Raw genomic sequence first — 20,723 nt, forward strand, 5'->3', positions numbered from 1 at the left:
CCCCCCCCACTCTTGCTCAACAGTCACTGAAGATGACAACCTGATCCTCATCGGCCGCAGCTCTTGCCATTTAAGGCTTGTAGGAGACTCAGACCATGCCAACCTAGGAATCAAATGCTACTCAAAGGGGGACAGGGTCAGTATAGATGGCCACTGGTGAAGACTTAGAATAGAAACCAAAGAGGAGAATGTAAAGACCAATGTAAATTTAATTGGTACATTAAAGTAATAAAAAAATACAGGTTTGTGATAAATTATTAGCACAGAACATGAACATATACTGATTTCTAATAGTCAATAAAAGATACAATAATACATTTATCACAGTGTAATTGTAAACGATTCCATTGATTACTGTTATTTACTTACACATTTTTTGTAGCATTTACCAGACGAGATATAAATATTGGTAGGAAACATAATCAATGATAAAAGATTTGGTTCAAAAGGAAGACCAAACAAAACAAACATGATACAATTATAGATCAAATGAGCCCGGGAAAATCAACTCGCATTACATTTTAAACATACTAGAACAACTCCCAAGGGAATATATATATATATATATATATATATATATATATATATATATATATATATATATATATATATATATATATATATAAAATATTAACGTAGATTAATAAATGCTTCATACAAATGGTTTGTTCATATATATATATATATATATACTGTATATATAAATATAATGGCATTTTTTAGTTACTGCAGTTACTTTTTTATAAAGTTTCAAGATCAACCATTAACTAAACCACAATGACACATCTCAAAATCTGCAGCTAATTTAGCCTTTAAATTTGCATGCAGTTTGGTACAAATACAGTATTTAACAAAGGAATACTCAGTTAGAATACAATGTTTATACACCATTAGCAACTAGAGAATATATCCAACTGACAAAACTGCCACAAAATGTATTTCATACATCTTAATGATAATGCTAGTGTTGTTTTCTGAATAATAAACATACTCATCTTTTTGATGCAATGTTAAAAAAAACTGATACAACCAACACATTAAACATGTCAACATGCTGAAATGACAAATCATACAAAAAAACCTCAAACATAACCAAGTACATAAAATGCATCTGCATTATCACCGTAATTTTTATCTTGAAAAAGTGGGACGTTTAGAAGCAATACCTGAAACACAGACAGAAGAGATATGATAGTTATATACAATAAGAAATGTTTAAAAAATATATTTTAGTGTGCATATATTTCTTTCTTTATTTCTTTATTTCTTTATTTCTATCTATGTTTACATACAATACCGTTCAAAACATTTAAAATGTTTAAATAAAATTTCAACTAAACTGATTAAAAGTGACGGTTAAGACATTTATAATATTACAAAAGATTTCAATTTTCAAATAAATGCTGTTCTCCGAATAGTCTTGAAAATTTTTTCATGGTTTCCACAAAAAAGCAACAACTAATTTCAACACTGATAATAAGAAATGTTTCTTAACAAGCAAATCAGCATATTAGAATGATTTTTTTTAATTAAAAAATATGAAAGAAGTCTCTTACGCTCAACAAGACTACATTTATTTCATAAAAAAATCATTGTAATATGCTGATTAGAATTAAAACCCAAAATGAATATCATACATGTATATATATATATATATATATATATATATATATATATATATATATATATATATATGGTGCGCTAAAACACAGAAGATCATAAAGATTTTGGGGGGACGTTATGTCTCATCAGTAATGAAGTACTGTAACTGTATATTTATATGTAACTACGGATCATTAAAATGTTACAGCCAAACCAACACCGTAAACACTGTTACTAAGAGGGAACTTGAGAAACATAAGCTACACTTTGACACTGCAAAGAGGGGGTAAGGCAGGGGAGAGTGAACACTACACCTTTGGAAGGAAGAGGAGGTGGACGAGTCTGTTTTACAAGATCACTCTGATGCAGCGCCTCCACTATCCAGGAGAGAGCAGTAGAGCAGTACTCCACCTGAGTCAGAAAGAGACAGAGTATCATTCAAAAACCTGAGGTCCCCTCTAAAGTGCAGCTTCATTAATTACATCGATCGGCTGACAGCTTGGCAGATACTCAAAGCGGATCTGCATTCTAAAGGAGGATGACGGATGGTCCTTGGTGTGTGCTGAGCAAGCAAACGCAGCAGCTGCAGCTAAAATAAGGCAAGACTCATAGTCTCACACCCACAGACACATGTGTGCGCTCTGTGGGGCGCTAATGGGTTTTAAAAGCACTTGTGGCTGTGTTTGATAGCCACAGGTAGACAGGTGCGTATAGCCGCCACTAACCTCCGACTCCAGCTTTCTCAACCTGCGATCGTGATCACGAATCTCCGCCATCTGCTTCAGGACGCTGTCCACCCTACGCACACATATGGACACAAATACACACATGCTGTCATTCAAGACGCCAGGGCCTGATTCAGCAGGATTTGACAGTCTCCATGTCTCCCCCTTAACACACACAGAAACACGAAACTAGAGATGCCACTGCGAGGTTACTAAATGCCCCCAGGTGTGCATTACATTCAGATCTACTTGTCAAGGACAGACATGTTTCACACTCACTCCTTTTTTTATAAAACTCATATTTGAAGTAAAATAAGTTGACAATTGTTGATCTGAGAGAACGAAAGCACAGTAATAGGAGTGACTGACTTTGTGGAGGTGCGTTTGAGCCGCTCCGTGTCGCTCTCTCTTTGTTTCTTGCCTTGCGTGGAAAGCAGGTTCTCCTTCAGCATCGACTCCCATGTGTTCAGCAAACTTGCCTCTTTGGTTTTCAGGTCCAGCACTAAGTTAAGAGATGCACATCACGGTTAAAGACAAACTTTGCAAATGAGGCTTTGCGTATGGTGTAGAAATATTTGATGTGCATGTAAAATAAAAATCACAAGAGAGAACATACTAAAGTGTTGGTTCTTAACGGAAGGCAGCCTCTGGATGACCCTTTTGACGAAGATATGCAGGTGGGAGATGATGATGAAGGGCGGGGAGAGGCAGGGGCGCGAGTGGTACTCCACAATCAGGTTGTAGCGCTGGAACTTCCAGTGCACATCGCTGTGCTCCTGGACTTTATTGAATGTGTAACTGTAGACAGATGACATGAACACACCATCAAATTAAGCAATGGTAAGAGAGGCCATGCTGTATTGTTGCAGAAAAGGATCCGTGGATGGATCAGCTGTAAGTATTTTCACAGCACTGCATGGCCTCAAGTGTCTTATTGCTATGGCAATAGCATGGGCAAAAAACAGTAAAGGGTCCATATTAAAATTCAATACCATTTTGTCTAAAAATAAAATGAATTTGCTTGAATACCAAAGGTAGGCTAGGTATTATAAATGTACAGTATGAATAATGGATATTCAGTTTGAGATTTGGTAAATATTACATTTAACAGTGTTTTTCCACAATAATTTAAATAGTAACTTTAAGGGAGCATTAGATAATAGCACTTTTTTTTTCTTTTTTTTACCTGAACATTGCAATGAGCAAGTTCACCAATAGAATATTGGTGACCAACAAGTAGACTGACAGCAGAATAAGGACCAGCCAATTAGCATCAGACTGTGGGCAGGGCTCGGCCCCGTCATGGATGAGAGTGACGTTGTTTGTACACTGTTTCTCATGTCGCTTGTCAGCTAGAGACAAAAAAATATATAAATCTTATCACAACAGCACCAATAAAATGAGCTAAGAGTAAAAAAGTTTGTGGCCAGTAAGATTTTTGATAGAAATGATTAGTCTTATTTAGCAAGGATGCATTTAATAGATCAAAAGTGACAGTAAAGACATTTATAATGTTAGAGTACGTTTACATGACAATGATGTACTAAAAACAGAAACGTTTTCCTTTGAATTTGTCATGTACAGATGACAATGATGTCGAAACGATCCCAGTTCAAACAAATCCACGAAAACCACTAAACACACTGTATTATGCTGCCTGGCCAGTAGTTGGCAATAGTTGGCTGAAAACCATAGACTGTAAAACGCAGTTTTTAGTTGAAATAAGAGATATACTTATAAAAGATTTCTATTTAAAATAGAACATTTCTTAAAATTAAAAAATTAATTAAAATGTTTCCAGTTTCAACATTGATAATAATAAGAAATTTGGGCATCAAATCAGCATATTAGAATGATTTCTGAAGGATCATGTGACACTGAAGACTGGAGTAATGATGCTGAAAATTCAGTTTTGATCAGGAATAAATTAAATTTTAAAATGTAATTATTTATTTGAATTTGCAATAATATAATTGTAACAATATTACTGTTTCTACTATATTTTGATCAAATAAGTGCAGCCTTGGTAAACATAAAAGACTTCTTTCCAAAACATTAATAAATCGTACCGACCCCAAACTATTAAAACGTATATGTGGTGATGGAACTTTATAGCAATAATCATTCTAAAACAAACACACCAAAAACACAGTAACAAACATTCAGTGATACACACATCAGAGACACAAAGACATACATACCATCAATTTCATCCAGTGGTATCTGCCCATATATGTGCATATATGGCCTGTAAAACACTCGCCGAATTATCCAATCAGGACGAGTGTCGTAGGAGTACAGCAGTGCCTGATTGGCTACTCCATATGCCATTAGCCACACCCCCAGAAAGAACAGGAAGAAAAACACATCTTTCACCTGTGGAGTACATGAACATCCTTAAGCAGGATAATATGCACTTTTTAAGGCACGTTCAAAATAAAAGACTCCTCACCATTTTGCCAACTATTATGATTTTGGGACCAAGCTGTTTGTGAACTGCAAATATATGAATGAGTCTGAGCGTGAAGACCATATAGTCGACACACAGGACCGAACGACCAAAATTATATGTCCATGGAAACATCCTGTAACAAAAACACACATGCACTAACCAATACAATTACACACACACACACAGACACAAACATAAACAAGACAGATTACACTAATTTAACCTGCAGAGAAGCCCGAGAATAAAGAGCGCGAGGGCCGTGATGTCACACTTGTTCCAGATGTCTTGGATGTACAACTTCATCCTTTGAAATAGAGTGGAAGATCCTACAAAAAAAGTCTGAGAGAGATCAAAGTTCAGTGACTGAACGAGTACATCAAATGTGCGTAAACACAATCAAGATTCATACCTGTCGGATTTCCTCACAGACCAGAGTAAAAACCCAGAAATACAACACAAGCTCCAAAGGGGCGGGACCGTGGGGAGGTGGAGGCTTGAAGTCAACCAATAGGACATAAGCAAACAGAAAGAGGAAGAGGAAGTACATCAGCACATTGCCTAGAAACGAAGTGACCGGTGCAAACCAGAACTGCCGCCATCGATGTAATATAAAAGGTCGTTTTTGAGGGACAGCCTTTGATGCTGCAAAATAGAAAAAAAAATAAAGATTGTAAACATCCCACAGCAGGTCAAAGTTTAACAGGATCTGTAGCCATGCAATTTAGACACACCTTTTGGGTTTCCCTTTAAAGCATTACATTCCTCCACATCTTCATCCCTGTAAAGGACACATTTGACGCTCTTTATTTTATCTGTATCATCTCTAATTTAGTGAAAACGTTTATGGCACTGAGAAACCATGAATTACGTGTTTGGGGGGTCAGCCAATAATAACTCGGCTCCATCGGCACTGTCGAGTTCTTTACCCTGATTAAAGTCATCTGGTATTTCGTCCATCTCCTGCTCCCTAAGAGATCGAATGGCATTAAAACTTTGAAAACTGTACCAGAAAGAATATTAAACTTTCATGCCACAATACTGACTTGAAACTGAGGAGTTTGGTGTAGATGAAGGGAGGCAGAAAAAACGAGAGGACCAGTTTCCACACCTCTGTATTGCTGTCCATGTCCCCCCACCAAATCTCTGACAACAAAGTCTATAGCCATGGAAGAGATGAAGAACAATGACACCAGAAAACCTAGGCAAAACTGACACTTGAACATACAAACAGAGCAGGTGCAGAGTAGCATGAGAACCGCTGACCTGAACTCCGTCATGGCTGAAGAAGAGGCGGGCTTCAGCCGCTGTGGCCATCTGCAGACAGGTGGCGCCACCCCAAACAGGGGACTGTCTGATGAGAAGCTTGAAAGAGCGGCTCTCATTGCTCTGGTAACACTCACTGAACACATCTATTATGAAAGTGATGAAAAAATGCGTAAAGCATATGAAGATCCGCTCAAACACTGACAAGCACATCAAATAATCTGTTTTACACTATTGTTCAAAGGTTTGGGGTTGATAAGATTTCTTAATATTTTTGAAAGAACTCTCTTGTGCTCTATATTTAAAAATATAGTGACATTGTGAAATATTACAATTTAAAATAACAGTTTTCTATTTTAATATATTTAAAATTCAGAAATCATTCTAATATGCTGATTTGCTGCTCAAGAAACATCTCTTATTATTATCAATGTTAAAAACTGTTGTGCTGCTTAATATTTTTGTGGAAATCAGTATTCTATGATGAATAGAAAATTCAAAAGAACAACATTTGAAATAGAAATCTTTTGCAACATTATACACATCTTTACTGTCACTATTGATTAATTGAATGCATCCCTTGGCGAAAAAATAAAGTCTTGCTCTCCTCAAACTTTACGACTAAAGTGTAGTGGAGTACAAAAGTCTGAGATCACAATGAAAATATGAGATATTTTAACCCTGAAATAAACTGAAAGACATTAAATGAAGAAATATTTTAGATCCTGCACAGTCCACTCACACAGAACACGTTTTTTGCATTTAAAACTTGAGAAACACGGCATAAAGAAATGCAAGGTCTAGAAACATGCTTGTAAGAGCCATTTTTATATGTCAATAACGTGTATATTATTATTGTTTGCTTAGTGTGTTGATTTAGCAAATAATAACAAAGTATAATTTTTTTTTTTACTTTCTTTGATTGGCAATTCGGATATTTCCTGTGTATATATATTTCAGTATTATTTCCTATGTTTTCTGATGTATAATTTCTGTTCTGTTTCTTTAATGGTTACACACACTTGTTGTGACGGAAGGTTGAACTTGAACAGGTCTGCGCAAAGAAAATAAGGGAGAAACAGTTTTCTTACCGTCTTGTCAGTCATTTATGGATAAAACTTGTGTTTGAACGTTTAAAGTAACACAAGATAAAGGTTTAACAAGTGTAATATCATAGGATACAGGATACAGCACAATTTTGTATCCTTGTGTTTGATTAAACGCGCATTTGTTTACGGATTTTTGAGTGACTTCTGTGATGAGTAAGAAGAACCCATTTTTTCCTGCCACTACAATACAAGTGAAGACCAGATCCACTGATGTTTACTGTAGACTTTGCATCTACAATGCTTGCCTTTTTTTAACTTGAGTGCCACATTTTTAGAATGCCATGTGACACAACGGTCAAACATGTCTGTTAAACGCATAGAAAAACAATAGAAAAGCAGTGCAGTGGAATGAAAAAATATGTTCTGTGTGAATAGATTAATGGGTCACTAACAAGCAAAAGTTAATGTAAAAAAAGTTAGTATAATTTCGTTATTTTAAATAAGTTTAAATATGATAATAAAAATAACATTTTCTAAAAATGCATTCTTAAAAAAATTATGTAAAACACACTAGCGTTTTCACAAGCTGTCTCAGACTTTTGGCCCCTATTGAAAAACCCATCTGCAATCTCTTTAACTTGATTGACACCCACCATGTGCCAGATTCTCAAAGGTCTGGGCTAGTTCCTTCATGGAGAGCTTGGTCTCAGTGTCTGTCTCCAACTTAGAGAGCTCTCTTAACATCTTACACCCGGCAAGAGCACTTAGCACCGACTCCCCCGCCTCACATTGAGAGAGAAAGAGAGTGAGAAAAATTATAAACAAATTTACAACACAGACTTGATTATCTCACTGACATTGTGAAATATCATGACCAAACAATCCAGTCATGATAAATAATAAATGCCGTGGTATTCTACATGCAGCAGATTACCTCATGAACGCCAACATATTATGATCACAAGAGTAGCCAAATACGAGAAACCCTCCTGGACACTTTCACTTGCTAAATTTCTACAGTGACATCAACAACAGAATACTTTGGCTTTACTGCTTTAGTGAGATACTGAATCTACACCAATAGGTGTCAGTATAGTGTCTAGAATAGCTTTAATATGCAACTTTTATGTACTCATTACAAAAGTTATCTGACAAAATATCTATTAATTATGAGGTTATAAATAATACGCAGGGAACCCGATATTGGTTTCAACTATGATGAGAAAAAAATATACCATTTCCCAGAAGTATATGGACATTTCTCTGCGATTCTGTAGAACGGCCCAAATAAACAGAGATATCCAGGGAGACCTACAGCGTTCCCGCCGGTACACACTCTCACTTAACAGCAACTTGTTCACATGCTGAAAAGAGGAGACAGAAACTACGATCACAACATTGTTATCAATAATGTATTAACATGTGTATTTATTTCACCAATCCCCAATACCTTTGAAAAAACCTGGCTGATACCTTCATTGCTTTCCTTGAGGAGACTCCCTGATGTAGACCAAGAGGGCCATAGTAAAATGGCTGACAGACATCTTCCATGATTTCCGATAACACCCGTGAAACCTGAGAGATGGAAACATTTGGAAAGAACAGCATTTATTTATAATAGAAGTACAGTAATTGTAACATAATAAATCTTTACTGTCAATTTTGATCAATTTAATTCATCCTCGCAGAATGAAAGCATTAAAAGTATAAACAAATCGCATTGAACGATACTTCTGAAAGGTAGAGTGAGTGTGTATACTATAAATATATATATGAGTGTGTGTGTGTGTGTGTGTGTGTGTGTGTGTGTGTGTGTGTGTGTGTGTGTGTGTGTGTGTGTGTGTGTGTGTGTGTGTGTGTGTGTGTGTGTGTGTATGGTTTCTGGTTAACATCTGTCCTTTTACCTCATATAGGGTGAGGTCTCGAGCAGCAGACAGTGTTGGGAGGGTTGTTGCGTGGCTCTTGAAAGAGGACTTCTCATCAGGTAGGACAGATAGTCGGGTCTGAGAGGCTGCTAAGCCCACTCGCTCGTGCAGCCTTCTCTGGAGGAATGAGGAGACCAGATCACAGTGTGACAGTGAGCTGTAAAGGCCCTCTAAACGATGGTGTGTCAGATAGTCCAGAATGTTCAAGCCGGTTTCCACAAACAGACGCACAAAATGGGGCTTGTCATTCACCAGCGCATCAGTCATTGATTCCTCCAGGTCTTCATACTGACAGAAAGATTAAACAATAGAAGTGGTCATGTTAAAACACAGTTCCGCTATCTGTCCTGGCCAGTAATTGTAAACCGTGCTGGAAATGGGTTCATTCTGCTAGTACTCCTACCCTCCACTGGATTTCGCCATTGAAGAGTTCGCTCTTGGCGATATCCACCCTGTTCCAGGCCACTGCCAGCTTTAGCTCTTCAGTGTACTCGCTGGCATCATTAGAATCCCGTTTAGCAGCTGAACACACACACACACACACACACACATAAACCCACATGTACGTACTGTAAACGTGTTGAATTCTCAAAGCAGGTGATTCAATCTCACCTCTTACAAGAGCTTTAAGGATGATTGTGTCAAAGTCATCAGGCCCTTCCTTGTCTCCATGGAACACGGTGATCAGATCTCTGTTATCATAGATACTGAGTACCTGTGTGAAAAAGAGAAAAGTTACTAAAAGTAAAGGAAATACCTTTGTCCTGCATGCACACTCTATCCAGGCTCTTGCTGTACGCTCACCTGATCCACAAGCTTCTCCAGATCTGTCTCAGAAGGGAAATGTTTCTTGATTCTCTCTCTCACTCGGTCCTTGAGCTCAACACTGGCGCTTTTCCTGCTTTCCTCGTCAGCGGATGGCAAAGTGGGACTCACAGGCGGACTCAGAGGTGTGCTGAGGTCCCTCAGTATTCCTGCTATCAGGTCTGCTGCTGAACCCGACCCTGCCAGCACCAACCATGGAGTGGTGTTTTTCAGAGATAAATCCACTCTCTGCAGTGATAAAGAGATTATTGTTAATATGTTTTTAATATATAAATACATTTATTTAATGCCATTTTAGATATCTAGATCTATACATGAGCAGCTATGACATTTGTTTAATTTAACTGGTGAGTCTCATCCAAACAATAATGGCAGATGCAAATAGCAACATGGACATTGTGTAACAGGCCAAACCATGAAGAAAAAAAAAATGAACAAAACAAAGTCAGGTCATTTGTAAACATGCATTGTTTTGTTCATGGTGACTCAAGACTACATTAAATAGGTATATAATAAAATAAAATAAAATAATTTTTAAATAAAATTCAATGTATTATATTATTTTGAAAGAATAAACTATTTTTTAAATATTAATATTAAACAAAATTAAATAAACTTGTGTAATGACCTCTAGCATTGAAGCATTTCCTGCGATCAGCACACACAAAACAGGAATCTCAATGCTGCCACTCCCTGGTGAGGACATGAAGAAGACTTGATTTGTTAACACAATGGTAATTAATAATGCATTAAATCAAAACAAAATTGAGGGAAAACATCTAGTGGCCACTTGTTTCATAACTGCATTCTCTGTCTTCTCCACTAGAGGGCAGTGCAGCCATCATGGCATGCCAAATGAAACCATTCTGAAGGGAAATACCAAAACAATGCTGTTTTTCATAACAGTACACTAATGTTTAGATTCCATTTTCCTTCCTCTCACTCTGTGTTTACTTCTCTGTTATTTATTTTATTTGATAAAAGGAAGTGCATAGTTCCTCAGGGATGTGCATGTGCTTCCCATCACAGTGCTTGATGAAGGTGCTAGATAAACGATCAGACCAGACTCATCCCCTCCATTCCAAATTTGAAGCCCTCTGATATATATGGTGCAGACCTAGTATACCCTTGGCTTAAAGGGAACATACTGTATGTAACAGGTATAGAAATTATAGTGTCAAATGTACAGTATAGTTTAGTAGAATCCACACGGCTAAATATGTGGAAATAAGAACACATGGTGACAAATATCATATTTATTTGATAGAAACCAAGGGTGATTCACTCTCACAGATGCTGCTTATTTTTGTGTTATATCAGGTCTTTCTCTGTTGTGTTTTTTCTTGTTTAATGTGATTTTTTTTCTTCTTCTTTACTTAATTTATGTTTCGTACTTTTCCCTCTTGCATTATAACTGCATGGGAGAGAGAACAAGGGCAATTCAGTCCTAAAGAGGCAGCTTATTTGTGTGTTATATCAGGGAATAAAGGATCCAGCGAAACTGCCAACTGCTGTCTTATGTCCAACAACCATAAAGCAGACGCAGAACTAATGTGTTTATAACTGGTGTTGCTGGCTGCATATGTAAAAGAACATTTGTTCCACTGACAAGGACTATTTTAATCCAAATTCTTAACTAAGGTGTTATATTATGTATTATTTTATATTTGTGTATGTAAGTGGATGTATAGTTGTTAAATGTTTGTATCTTTATGCGAGTGTCAAAGATGAATTTCTGCTTGGTGAAAATCTGAATGGACATTAAACTAACTGACAACGCTCCATAGCAACGCTCTGTTTTTCATGGCAACGGTGTGTTATACTTTGCAGCGGTCTATTATCAAGAAATAACAGACCACATTCTACATTGGAATTCAACCAAGCCATGTAATAAAACGTTATATTTTTTGCTGCTGGTGTTTATTTTTTAATTAATATTTTTATATAATTTAACATTTAAATAACAACGCGCCTACCAACGCCCCTTAGCTGTTCTAAATCCACTGTAAAACACGGCTTCGCGGGCTTACTGCTTAAATTAGTGCTTTTTAGTTGAACCTTCTTCTCTCTCTTACCCCAGATGCCAGTGCGCTGATGGGAGATGAAGTCCTCCAGGTTGGCTCTGAACGGTGTCTCACTCCCTCTGTGGCCTACACTCCCATCATCCACGAGGAGGAAGGCCTGGTGGTTGTTGTCCAGGCAGCTGGATTCATGTGGCAAGTTGCGCACATAGTACCGTGCCGGGAAGCTACCCTTGTATGGAGTAAACAACAGTATATTTTACTGTTAGCCTAGGGCGAAGTCCTACAACAGTTCTCAAAACTCTATTTAGGTTTTTATGACATTTCCTGAAATGCTAGTTTACACTCTGTAAAAAGTATCTGGACACTGAGCTTCACTTAAAATGTCTGCATTTCACTTGATATTTCGCAATATATATAAAACCAAATGGCCTCAACAAACAAATTGTACATAACTTTGCCAGTGTGAGACATTTTTGCAACTATATTTAAAGGGGTAGCTATTCACCACTGGCAAGATGTTTTCCTCATATTTACAATGAGAACATTTTTACAATGTATTTACAATATTTACAATGTTTTCTTTCAATGAAACTTGGCTGCCTATACAGTAGAAAAGCTATAATTCAAATCTGTGCAACTTGACTGACTAGAGAAAACAGAGAAAAAAGGCTGTTGTCTTCCCTTTTGCCAAATAGGTAGGAAAACTTCAACACCCATAATGCACTGGCCACTCCCACCAGGTTGCTATGGACATGCTGGGAATCAGTTAAATACTGCCTTGCTTCAGTAGGAAACACTTCTTAGCAAAAGTCATAATGGTGTCGACTTGTATTGTTCCCGGGTTCAAGAACTCAAAGAGTAAACGTTTAGTGGGAGTGAGTTACTTTCGGTTTACAGTAAAGGAACCAGATGGAGGCAGTAGGCAATGGTTAAAGGCTGTAAAGAATTGTAAATAGGAGGAGAACACCGACACGGAAAATCTGAAAAACCTCAGTGTTTGTAATAAGAATTTAAAACCGGAAGACCACAAACAGTGTACAGGGGAAAACTCGAAAGTTCCGCCCAACCACTGAAGCAAAACACTGTCATGTGCGGGCAAGAAAGTGTTTCATTTCATCAGAATGCTGATTAAAGAGTAGACAAAGTACTGTACAATTTTCAGTGTGAAGTTTTCACAGAGGGCCTGGAGCTGTCAAAAGTTGCTGACAAATAAACGTGTCCAATATCCAAGAACAATTATTAATTATTGTTTTATAGTATTTTTAAATAATAATAATACTGATGACATAAATTATGATATATTATGCTAATTAAATATTAATTGTAATTATATAATTATTCTTATTACCATTATCATTGATTAATTAATTTTTAACCATAAAGATCTGTAAAAAATATTAGTGAAATCAGTTTTGGCCTTATCAGGGTCTATTGCACATTAACTATAGATGTTACACAAATTTGATTACCATGAAGTGTACTATAATTGATGACCATTAAGTGTTCTACACATTAAATATTACTATAAATGTAGATATATATCAATAAATATAAATACAAAAATAATTATTGTTGTGGCTCACACATTTTACGTGTTGACGAAGTGCACATAATAGAGCAGAATGGACTCATAGTACCTGTGGGTTTATGAGTTGCTGACGTTGGTAAATCAAGCCCCAGGGCGCAACACCAACGGCAATAACTTTGGCCTGGGAAAGAGATGAAGCTGTTGCACAATGATCCCTTACTGCCTCACCTACACAGCGGCCAACACCCTCCCTCAGACCTGATGTCATGATCCAAGCCCCTGGGAAAAGAGAAAAAAAAAACACAGGAAATGTTACTATAACCTAAATTACACAGAATACATCAGAGTCACAAACACAATCACTGATAATGAAAAACAAAGTTTTTAACATAATGCAACACACAACTTCTGGATTCAAGCTAGGCTTACCATATAAATAAATAAAACCTTATCTGCCAAGCATCGCTTCAAACACGCACAGGAGGAATTCCAGTTTTGCCTGTCTACCACTGACCTTAAGACTAATTACCAGGTTCATGGTTAATAACAGTTATTTTCCACAGTTATTTTCCAAGCTGTCTGTCCTAAGTTACTCCGTGAGACATAGGTGGCCAAAACATTTACTCAGAACCATATCTGCATCTGAGTTAAAACTTTTAAATACAAAAAAGTTAAATGTACACAAAATATACTTGTACACAGCATGTCTATGCACCCAGAGCAAAATTGCACAGTCCATTTTTGTTATCAGTATGGTAATTCATACCTTGGTGGATGTCTTCAGACACACAGATCTGTCAACCTGGGGTGGGTTGCCAAGTCTGCGTGTTTTTAGGTATGGGTATGGCATATTTTCAGAGTTTATATTTGCGCTAGGGTCATTGGGCTAGTTTTGTTACCCAGATCTGGCAGCCCTGATCTGTGGCAACAAAACAGATGCTTAAAGGACAAGTTCGGTATTTTACACTTAAAGCCCTGTTTACAGATCGTATCTGATGAAATAGAACGGTTAAGATTAAAATTTGGACACATGCTCCTGTCCCGAGAATTTTAGGTTTATTTCGCTTTTGTGGACCTATTTTGCCAAACGCGTCACACCCGTGATTCTTCCGTTGAGAGCTTGAATAATAGACACTCCAGCCCAGTTGGTGGCGATAATGCACATTTGCCAATTGCAAGCAAACCACGGGCATTTCATTGAATACACAGAAGAAGCAGAAGAAGAAGCGGCGGAGTAATACCGTAAAGGTGCTGCGGTCTCACAGCACGTCCTATTAAGTCAATGGAGTTGGACAAAAACTACGATAAAACCTGTTGGAATGCATCTTTTTCAGCGATTTTTTGAGTGAACATATCAGTGAACACCCCTGACCACTCGGTGAGTTTCACGTCTTTGTAAACGAAAGTTTAATGTGTTTTTAGGACGGAATCTTCCAGTGCATATAGACAACCATTGTGGGGGTGGGGGGGGGGCGAAGCAAAATAAACCTAAAATTCTCGGGACAGCAGCATGTGTCCAAATTTTTATCTTAACCGTTCTATTTCATCAGATACGATCTGTAAACAGGGCTTTAAGTGTAAAATACCGAACTTGTCCTTTAAAGGTAGGCAATTTGTTTAATTAACACTTTTTGTTATACTGGTTGAAACTTTACATTCCAATCATTGCATTCGGTCTGAATTCCCTAACTGCCTGTCAACACATGTATTTCTATACCTCCCGCGCACGCAGACATCACACGTAATCAGCGTGTTCTGTAAGGCTATGTGGAGTTAGACAGACGTCAGTCACTGAGCGCCACAAACAATTCAAAAGCCTTTTACAGTTCCTCCTCGACCAAAACAACAAGCTAATGCTGCGTTCATGCGATGTCATAACTATAATTATGAGAAGGTAACCCGTGATGTTTTACCCAGAGCTGTTCACATACTCAGATTTTTACATTTCTATTTCAACAATATCAACTCAACAATATCAAAATGAATCTGCAGCAGTCAGGTGGTACAAGTCTGAGCTCTGTAAGTTGTTTATGTTCATTATTATTGTAAAGTGCTTTGAAACATGAGGTTAATTTATCGCCATCTCTTGTGATGTTTTGCAGACTCTGCTGTGTGCGTTCATGTGTTTTGAAGAAGCCGTGGCTTTGGAGACGCTCTGCGGGAGGGTGGGATCTCATGCTTTCAAAGCTTGCTTGCTATTGCTTGCCTCTCCGAAATTGCCTACCGTACCTTTAAATCTTCTGCCTAAAATCTTAACTGTAGATAAAAAGTGGTCTGAGGTCTTCAAATTATTTCAACAAATGTTGTAATGTTCATAGAAACTTCTAAATCATCACAATCTGATATTAATTAAAAGGTTGTTAGTATGATAAGTATATTATGTGTGTATATGAAGACTGCTGAGGGATGTCAGAAAACATACAACCATGTGATTAAGTGTTTAATTAACTACAATTTTTTTTTTTTTTTTTTATTAATTATTCATTTATTTCAGTTAGTTTTCAACCACTACTAGAATTTTTCTTACTTTTTTAGATTTATTTTAGTTAAAGAAAATGTAACATGACTATTCAAAATAACAACAGCCTTAATCTCACTTTTAGCTTAGTATACAATAATAACCCAGGTCAAAGGGTGGAGGGTGGAGGGTGAAGGTAGGGCTAATAGTCCACATGTGATTTATTAGTATAGAGTCACGTATAAAGGTTTCAAGCTCGTAAGATTATATAACTGAGCTAAACATACACAAGCAGGAGAGGTTACCTGTGCTCTGTGCGGCCCGGACAAGACCCTGTCTGATCACTTCTCGCACCCAGGTCTTCACCTGCTCCTTCCCTTCTCCCCCCACAACCGACACCACCAGATTGGGTACCGGCAAACCCCATTGTGACGTCATCAGAGAGTACACATTGTCAGGTGGTGTGTCATGTGACAGACGCAGGAACTTGGGGATAAAAGATGAATGACATATAAATGCACAGCAGAAAAACGGTCTTGAACGTTTCTTTTATTCTGCCTAAACTAAGGTACAAAGGCATCCAGACAAGCGTGACATTCAGACATGTTACACATGCACAAATGTGCATGATATTTATGTTGTCACTGTATGTAGGAAGGGATTTGTATCAAAAGTAAAAGACTGAACAATGGATCTGCCTGAGGCAACACACGCAACACACATTAATATTAAATGGTGCCAACTCTCAAAAGTTGAGTACTTTGAAAAAATACTTTGGTATTAAAGTGTGGTTTTGTTTTGTTACTGTCTAATGTTAATTGGCTTTAATGAGAAATGTGTAAGCGCTTTGGGGTGGGTCAAAAGGACGTTTATAATCGCTGCGGATTAAAAAATTGAATTGTTCTTCCCTAATTACTCATACTCAGCGATCTGGCATACTTTTACGGCAAATGAAAATAGAGCACAGTGTGTTCAATAAATTGTACTTCTGTTTAACAACAATTTAAACAGTGTATAAAAACTTAAAACATAAAATTGTTGTGAGAATTGAAAATGACGTGATCTATAAACGTTATAATTTCTATAATATACCATGCATGTTTTTTAATGGCTGTGCCTCTGCTTTGCTTTGCATGTGTGTTTTTTACACATTTATAACATGATCTTAATACATTTTTATTTATTTTTACTTTCATTTATTTTATTTATAATTTACTTTCACCATCATGAACTAACAATGAAAACATTTCAATCTAATTTATTAATATACTTTTGTTCATTGTTCATTCATGTAGAAATTAACAAACCATAAATGCTGTAAAACTATTGTTCACTGTTAAGGTCACCTGTACCGTTGTTAAGTGAATTATCGCAGGCATAAAACCAGTCATTGTAACAGGAATTCGGGCGATTGTAAATGTTTGGTTTTACAGTAATCCTGTGTGAGCCAGAAATTCGCTGAAATATTGCTAATGTGCAGAAATGCAATGATTAGAACCTCACTGAAGAGTATTATCAATTAAACATAGTTGCATTGTCAGATGGGAGTTCATATTCTGGGTTAAAGTAATTGTGATTGTGTGTTCTTGAGCAGGAGTAAAAAAAAAAGAAGAAAAAAAAGAAAAAGAGATACCCACAGGACTGTTTCTGCGTCCGGCTCCAGCAAACTCCAGCTGTCCAAAGGCATCAGTGGGGTATTCAGAGGTGTGCTGTGCACTGTCCCATTGGCTGACTACATGATCATCTGCCGTTATGGATGCATGATGTTCCCGTGCTCCACCACACTGGCACAAAGACCCATTACTGCCACAGAGAGAGAGAGAGAGAGAGAGAGAGAGAGAGAGAGAGAGAGAGAGAGAGAGAGAGAGAGAGAGAGAGAGAGAGAGAGAGAGAGAGAACTGTCAAAACAGGTTTCAGTGGGTTTTGAATTCTCATATACTTACTATTCAAGCCATCATTTCAGAAGAAGAAACTCGAAGACAAAGAGAGAAAATAAATCAATCTCCTTAATAAATGTCCCATTCACACAGGATAAAAGGTACATTTATTTCTAAAGACATTAATAGCTGAAATCAAACCAAAAAAAAGTCACAATGGACACATCATCACTTGAATAAATAAATTAGCCTATATGTGAAAACAGAACCTGCCCAAACCCTATTGTGAATAAAGCCCATTAAATATAACAATAGCTTGTCATAAAGGGAAAAAGGACAGGGAAATTATACTGTGTTGACAAATGGTTGAGTTCACCTTCATTCTAAGTCATGTTTGTTGACCAACCCTGCTTTGCCAAATCAGAGACTTAACGGCTCTGATCATATTACGAGAGGCTGAACGTCTGTTTTAAATGACAGAGTATGAAAGGACTGAATAGTTTTCTGCGTACACTAAAACTGAATGCAAGCAAAAATGAAAAATGGCTGTTGTACCTGGATGCGTCATTCACAAAGGTGGTGCACACTCTCTTTCTAATCAACTTCGGGATCCAGCTCTACAACACAGAAATTACACAGTAAAGCATGAGTCAGAGACATTTTCACAGGCAGATCGGGTTTTTTTCCATTCACAGTCAGTGGCCGAGGAGAACAAACTATGCTTGAATAATTTCCAAGGAACTGTTATGTGTGAAATGCAATCCTAATCACAGAAACTAACATTTTATTTATGACTTCTACCCAAAAAGGAAAATGTTGTCATCATTCACTCACCCTCAAGTTGTTCCAAACCTATATGAGTTTCTTTCTTCTTTTGAACACAAAAGAAGAATGTTGGTAACTAGACAGTTGACGGCAGCTATTGACTTGTATAGTAGGAAAAAAATACTATGGAAGTCAATGGCTACCGTCAACTGTCACCAACATTCAACAAAATATCTTATTTTGCGTTCAACAGAAGAAAGAAACTCGTACAGTTCTGGAACAACATGGGGTTGAGTAAATGATGACAACATTCTCATTTTTGGGTGAACTAAAACAATCAATTAACATTTTAATAATAATCACAGTAATCTTAATCATATAGTATAACTGTACTAATTATAATTTTATTATACAATTGAAAACTTCTGCATAAAGGCATGTAATATTAGAGTTGATGGTTGTATTTGGAATCTATGAAAATGTCCTAAAAATAATAAAAATAAAAAAACGTGTGATTATTAAAAAAGATGCTGAGATAATAATCAAACATGTGAGAGATCATTTAGGAACATTTCAAACAAATAGAAAGAGAAAGACTGCTTACCTAAAATTAAACAAATAAGGAAAACTTGTTTCCAAAACTACAAACAACTTATTTCTTATTTATTCAACACAATAAATACATTATAGCTTAACATACCCCATAACGAATGATAAATCAGCATAACACCAAATATACTAGTTTTTTAAATATTTATTTATTATTTTATTTATTTATGCTTTTTCCCCCTCACCTGTGCCTACATGCAGGTATCTTCCCATCTTTGCCCTGTATTGAGCAAGTACTGCGATAACCTGTTAAACAAGCTTATAATAACCTTAATATGGTGCTTTAAATTGTGAAACTTTGGTCAATCATTTTCTCTGACCTTCCTAAGCAACATCACATTTATCTCAGAGACAATCCAAACCTGATTGTAAAGCCATTAAAACAGCCATGACATTTGCATGAAGCCAATAATTGTTTCATAATACATAATCCTATTTTACATATTAAGGTGGAGACTTTTGAAATTCAGTAGGAGTGGCACTATTTGTATTTGTCTCCCTGTGATAAATTGCTTCTATTTATATTGTTTTCACTTCTCAGTCCATTGGATAAAATCGTCTACTAAACGAATAAATGCCAATATAAGACACGCAGCGAGTGGATGAAGGATTACAAACTGTGTTATGGAAACAGCTTGGTAAATAAAGGCCAGAGCTTTGTCATTCAACTTATAGGAGCATATAAATAAATACAATCACAAAATTAATGAACTTTTTGTTTTACATCTTAATACAGTGGCAAGAAAACGTTAAATCCTTTCAAATATTACCTTGACAAAGCATTAACAATGAATTACTGTATTAACTCACTTCCGTATTGATAAATCTTAAGGTGGCATTGGACGTCATGTAGGCAATTGCCAAATAATACTATTTACATTAATAATGTATCAAACATACCTGATGGTTTTCGGAATTTTTCTCTCCTCCCCCTCCTTCATTTTCTTTCTCAATTTTCTTAATATTGATCATCTTTCCGTCTTAGAGTTTGGGTTTATTAAGGATCAATTATTCTTCAGATGAGCTCCATGGGTCTAGTTTCAATTATGCTCTAGTTTGCCATCAACCGGATTCCGAGATATTCAATGAAACTTTTACTGAAGCCGCACATTTGATAGCCCCGCCCACACTAGACGTCCCACGCGCGCTCCTGGACGCATTCCAGCACGAGCTCATGATGGTCTGTTACTGTTGAATTAACCAAACAACAGTTGTGGGCGGTGAGGGCAGGGAAAACAAATATACACAGGCATGATAAGAGTCGAACAAGGAAAAGATAAAGAGTTTCCTCAATGGTTTTAACCCACACATTTGCTGACAAACTGATTTATAATATAAATAGGCTACATCGGGTACTTTATCGTTTGCTGTGATGGCTGATAGATAATAGGCTATTGATGACGAATGCTTTATAAGCTTCTCCCGCTATATTATTTCGCTATGTAGGTCTACAGGCTGTTTGAAACCGGATACCTCTTGCTGTAAGAAAAGGTTACCATATTGTCATGTCCATACAGGCGTGTCTTTTTTAAGCACTATTGACCTTAAGATATAATTCTGCGTGGCCAGTTATGCTGGTTTGACTGAAGTTCGTTTAAGCTCCAGGAAGTAAAAATGGGAT

The 20,723-nt window shown here is 36.8% G+C and overlaps 1 protein-coding gene across 1 annotated transcript; it reads right to left on the reverse strand.

The window, feature by feature from the left end:
* Nucleotides 1–191: 191 nt before the first annotated feature.
* Nucleotides 192–20,236, reverse strand: trpm4a (transient receptor potential cation channel, subfamily M, member 4a). Its single transcript, XM_082177144.1, has 28 exons — nucleotides 20,003–20,236; nucleotides 18,284–18,345; nucleotides 17,489–17,654; nucleotides 16,157–16,337; nucleotides 13,503–13,672; nucleotides 11,917–12,094; nucleotides 10,470–10,534; nucleotides 9,821–10,069; nucleotides 9,629–9,731; nucleotides 9,420–9,538; nucleotides 8,996–9,304; nucleotides 8,565–8,666; nucleotides 8,327–8,455; nucleotides 7,745–7,874; nucleotides 6,043–6,188; nucleotides 5,823–5,935; nucleotides 5,648–5,746; nucleotides 5,511–5,557; nucleotides 5,189–5,421; nucleotides 5,003–5,118; nucleotides 4,780–4,912; nucleotides 4,529–4,703; nucleotides 3,514–3,679; nucleotides 2,944–3,125; nucleotides 2,697–2,829; nucleotides 2,328–2,400; nucleotides 1,917–2,013; nucleotides 192–1,166 (listed from the first exon to the last, which is right to left on the reverse strand). Exons 1-28 carry the CDS (start codon nucleotides 20,072–20,074, stop codon nucleotides 1,132–1,134), a joined length of 3,783 nt encoding a protein of 1,260 aa, XP_082033270.1. The 5' UTR covers nucleotides 20,075–20,236; the 3' UTR covers nucleotides 192–1,131.
* Between the last annotated feature and the right edge of the window lie 487 nt (nucleotides 20,237–20,723).

The sequence above is a fragment of the Leuciscus leuciscus genome (genome assembly GCF_965113295.1).
Source record: "Leuciscus leuciscus genome assembly, chromosome: 1".
NCBI classification, from domain to species: Eukaryota; Metazoa; Chordata; class Actinopteri; order Cypriniformes; family Leuciscidae; genus Leuciscus; species Leuciscus leuciscus.